Source organism: Drosophila tropicalis, unplaced genomic scaffold (assembly GCF_018151085.1).
Source record: "Drosophila tropicalis isolate 14030-0801.00 unplaced genomic scaffold, ASM1815108v1 contig_527, whole genome shotgun sequence".
NCBI lineage: Eukaryota > Metazoa > Arthropoda > Insecta > Diptera > Drosophilidae > Drosophila > Drosophila tropicalis.
This window is the reverse complement of record NW_027172999.1, coordinates 2,520,185-2,525,197: the sequence shown is the minus strand read 5'-3', so window position 1 is coordinate 2,525,197 and position 5,013 is coordinate 2,520,185. Positions and strand designations below refer to the sequence as shown.

Sequence of the window (5,013 nt, the reverse complement as noted above, 5' to 3'; positions counted from 1 at the left end):
ACCTCCACATTCTGCAAGCAACTAAATTCGACAACCTGTGCTCAGCAGCTACACTCAGGAGGCATAGCACACTGTGACACCCGTCCCAGTAACTTACAACCGCTGGAGATAATCGATGACGGGATTATTATCAAAAATGAGGACACGGTCGTAATCCAAACAGAGAACGGCACCAACACAACAATCCACGGAACGTTCGATGAGGAAATACAAATAAATGGGTCTCTCTACAGAAACATTAAAAATATCGTCAAAAGACACCCAGGCTCAGCAACGTCAACCACACTAAATATTTCTGGTCATAAGAAAATTCTGAGCATGCCATACCTTCAAAGATTGAACTTTGAAAACCTTCATCATATTGGCAGCATCGAGAGGAACATATTACAATGACCACCTTATTTGTCACCATCCAAGCCACTATGTTCGTCTGTTATAAAACCTTCCAAAAATGGAGAAACAACAGAGAGCAAGCATCGCTACGTATTGTCATTGAAACCCTGAGGAAAACCAGAAACGGCTTTTGAACTAGCGAGGGAGGAGTTAACACATCCGGCATGACATAAGTCATTGGCCTAAATTCTGCATGGGCAGCAAACCTGCAACTATATTTCTGCTTCCCATGCAATCGCTTCTCCGCTGACAACGCTACACGCGCGGACGTCGCGACGAACTTGATCCATGCAGCATAATTGCTGACACAGCGATTATAGGTTAGGGCACTTAGGAACATTTTGTAATTTTAGTCTTATACGAACAATAAACGGAATCGGTCGATCCAAATTGGTTATCTTATACTTGGTGACATCGCACAAGTAAAGAACTATACTAACTTGCATACATACATATGTACATAAATGATTTTTGGGTTTGCGTCTAATTGTAAGATTAAATAGAGGGGATTATATTTAAAAAGATTTTAAACTTAAAAATGGTTGAAAACAAGTTTTTATTTTAACAATTAGATTTTTTAATGACAGTTCAGATTAAATCATTGAATATTACGCTTGAATAAAGAAAGAATAAATAAATCTAAGTGCCTATATATGTACATATGCAGATACATACATAATGTACGTATGTATGTACATACATATATGGTGTACATCATTACATGGAATACTTATATATACATCATTTCTGCCATTGAAGACATTTTTTTAGGAATATGCACGATAGTATCGAAATAACTGGCTAATTCAACAATAGTAATATCGTCGGTGTTCTGGTTTTGATTTGATGCTCTATGGCTGATGCTTGCCTGCTGGGAGCACGTAATTTCAAGTAGCGTTTTCGGTGGAGATTTTCTTATGCTTGCTTGTTGTGATAAGAATGCCTTTGGGAATATTCTGCTTTCTTTTTTCTGCTGCAATGCAAAACTGCTTGAAGATTGCCAACTGTTTTTAGGTTTCTTTAGTTTTAACAAAATATTACACTCATTGATCAGATCTCGAAAGCTGCAAATCGCATTGAATTTTGTGCCAATGGTAGGCATTGCTGGGTCTAAATAATTATTGTCATTCGATCTATTTTTTTTAAATATATGTATTCGCTGGCACCCACCTAAAGAATATGTATACTTCAATACGGGCTCTTTCAGCAAGTATTTCCTTGTGGAAGACATAACATGGCTTCTTTTCAAAGATTGCTTGTATACTCTGTGCGAACAGCGCAATGAGTTATTATTTTCAAAAACGGAAGTTGTCGACACTTGTTTACAATAATCAAGAATGCTTTCTGAATGTCGCCTAATGCGCGCCTTCCAACGGTATGGTATTTTATGATTAGCACTTTGCATTTGCAGTTGTTTACACGTAGAGTCTGTGTTCGGGACTGATTTAGTGCAGCTGGAACTGTAAAAAGGATTTCGATTCACCAAATCCTTTGTTGTAATGTCCTGAGTTATTTTTAATTTGCCCAAATCACCTGGCAATTCTTCGGAGGCCATTCGTAATATTTAGAAAAGTTCACCTCTAAGTATCTCAAACTCTATTGTGGATTAATATATTCCGTAGTATTTTTAATATTTGAAAACACATGTATAGTTATCTATATAAATAAAAAAAAATTTCAATTTACTTCATTTATCGTTTAACTATATGCATATACATGCATACCATACAAAAACTTACATAGGGTATTTTATTTAGATTTCTTATCTGCGTCTTAAGAATTCTGAAATTCAGATTTTTGCTGCCTAACTGGTATGCATATGTACATATGTAAGTACATACATATAGATATACTAGAGCTGGGAGTTCCATTGACGACTCTATTGATAGTAAGGAATAAATTCATTTTATGCCCGATTCCCAAAATATCCATCTCTGGAGACTGCTTGGGATTAACGGTGGATGTGAAACAGAGATTCTCACTGGCACCATCCACCATATCTTAACAGCTGCCACAAGCAGACTTGTTACAAAGTGCAACGAGACCTATAAATAACTTTTAATTTCTTCAATTGTTTTGACTTAAATATGATCAATATTTTACATATTTTTCAATTCAAGGTTCTATTTCTGTGTCTAGCCAAAGACTGCCCTGACACTGGAGAGTGGTCCCTTAAATATACCTAAGATAGTTCATGGCCGCTGGCAGCGTCCCCAAGATCATTAGCAGAGCAGGTCGCACGGTGAATTCTGCATAGCGGCGAAATACACAGATTAGCTTAAAGAGAAATACAAAAAAGCTTCTGCTAGAGTTAAGAAGGGAAGTGGCTAGTGTGAGTTGATATGGGTCACATAGTTGCTTAGGTGGTATGCTTACTAGGAAGTTGCTAGTGTGAGATGATTTGTTTAAGGAGCTGAAACCAACGTCGATGTTACTATCGATACATCGATGGGTTTGTATTTTTGGAAAACATTGATGTTCGACCGGCACTATTAATAGTTTCTTTTCTATGTAAATCTGATCGAGGGCAAAGCAGTAAAGCAGTGAGTAAACTTGTTATTCATATTATTTTTGCAAGTCTGATTAGAGATCTGCGGAACGGACATATCCGGTTTTCGACAACTCCAGAAAATTGCGGAAAATTTTTATAAAATTAACAAAAAAATTAGGAAAAAGTTAAACATTAAACATAAACAATAAATATGATATGAAAAATACATATTATTATGTTATGTTTTTTTAGTAGTTTCAAGATAAGATTTCTAGAATTGTTCACTTTTTAAATTTTTCTTCATGTGATATAATAGTAACTTTTTCTTAATAATAATATGTTTTCCAATTTATCTTATTTTCAAAATATTTTTTTTATTTGCTAAAAATTTTTATAATTTTGCTTGTTAATTTATAAAAAATGTTCTATTTGTTTTTTTATTTTTTTCCTTCGTTTTTAGTTTTTGGTATTTTATTAAAACTTTAATAAAATTATTTTTTTTTTTCAGCGCCAATAAAATTCAATTTCATTAGAATTATTCTTTTAATGTTATTTTTTTCAATGCTGATGTAAAAGCAATGCTAATGGTTAAAGGTACAACTCTGGAACGTACTATACCAAAGGCCACGCAACTGTTATCTGCAGATGAAGTTAACACGCATAAAGAACACAATATCAATAATAAATCCAATATCTTTTTCTTGTGATTATTGTCCCTTGTCCCAGACTTCTAATTCCCCCTGAAAGGATTCTCTTTATTATCGCGGTTACCGCCCGATTAGGTTTTTTTTCGAGCCGTGAGTTAGAATTCTATCGAACTACCGCCATAGCTTCGTCATACGCGACATCCAAGATAGTTGATACATAGTGCCTGAGTGTGCCCGCGTTTATTTTCTCTACCCATAGCTTGTGTAGCTTTCGGAACTTCAGATAATACGATTTTACAGTGTCGCGTCCACGTCTTCAGCGGATCGCGGACGGACGGACGGACAGACGGACATGGCTAGATCGATAGATACATATACTCTTGGCGGGGTCCTTCTGTCTGTGTCATACATTTTGGCGACTTTATTATTCCATTTCACCCTATGTGAGAATGATGTAAAATGGCACTGTGCGGCACCAAATTTGTATAGCCTTGAAAAAAGTGCATAGCAAAGAAAGAAGCATGTCCGACCGTATAAAATATATATTTTCGTGATCAGCACGACGAGACGAGTTCAAATAGCTACGTTCGTCCGTCCGTACGTCTGTCCGTCCCTCTGGATCAACGCAAACTCCTCCTAGACCGTAAGAGCCACAGCCTTGAAATTTCCATATAGGCTTTTATATACTGCACAGGTTGTATATTTTGGATTCAGCCGGATCGGACCACTATATCATCAGTTAATTTTTAATCAATTGTTTTTTTAACTATTCCAAACGCAAACGAGCTGACGACAATTGCTCTCAGCGATAAATTCTCTGATGACGAGTACGTTGAGAATTCAAGTTCAAGAACCTTTGTGGGCGCCACTTGCTTGATGCCTAAAGCGGCTAACTAATCAAATCTTTCCTTTTATGCATCTCACAAATTCGGTTCGGACGGTGTCTTGGTTGGTATGTTTAGTATCAAATTGAAAGATGAAGTGGGCGTCGATAACTGTACATACCAAATTTGGTGGCTCTTGCTCCTATAGTCTCTGAGATCTAGGTGTTCATACGGACGGACGGATAGATGGATAGAGATGACTAGATAGTCACGGCTGATGATATATTAAACGTTAAAAAAAAAAAAAAAAAAAAAGAATATATATACTTTTTGGGGTCTTAAAAGCTTCCTTCTGCCTATTTCAGCGTGGCGGCTTTATATCATTTCACCATATGGGTACATGATATAATTATAATATTATGCAATGTTTTTAAGGGAAGTTTTTAAAATAATCAAAAAATACGCGAAACTGGAAAGTTTGTCAAAATCTTCAGATGTAAGTGGAGAAACGTGCCATGGTCTGGTCAAAGTAAAGTTTTCATGTATGATGTAAAAGGCTGTATAGCATATGTATGTCCGGCGTCCACAGAACTTGGTTTTAACTCCAAATATAGCTTGTTAAATATGGCAAAATCAATGTGTAATAATGTGGGACTAG

The 5,013-nt window shown here is 36.0% G+C and overlaps 1 protein-coding gene across 1 annotated transcript; it reads right to left on the bottom strand.

Annotated features, from left to right (window-relative positions):
* Positions 1-932: 932 nt before the first annotated feature.
* Positions 933-2,269, bottom strand: LOC137574952 (uncharacterized). Its single transcript, XM_068287376.1, has 2 exons — positions 2,133-2,269; positions 933-2,049 (listed from the first exon to the last, which is right to left on the bottom strand). Exon 2 carries the CDS (start codon positions 1,946-1,948, stop codon positions 1,124-1,126), a length of 825 nt encoding a protein of 274 aa, XP_068143477.1. The 5' UTR covers positions 1,949-2,049; positions 2,133-2,269; the 3' UTR covers positions 933-1,123.
* Between the last annotated feature and the right edge of the window lie 2,744 nt (positions 2,270-5,013).

What these genes read in the sequence shown, in the direction of transcription:
- LOC137574952 (XM_068287376.1), bottom strand. Translation starts at nt 1,948, where the DNA reads ATGGCCTCCGAAGAATTGCCAGGTGATTTGGGCAAATTAAAAATAACT.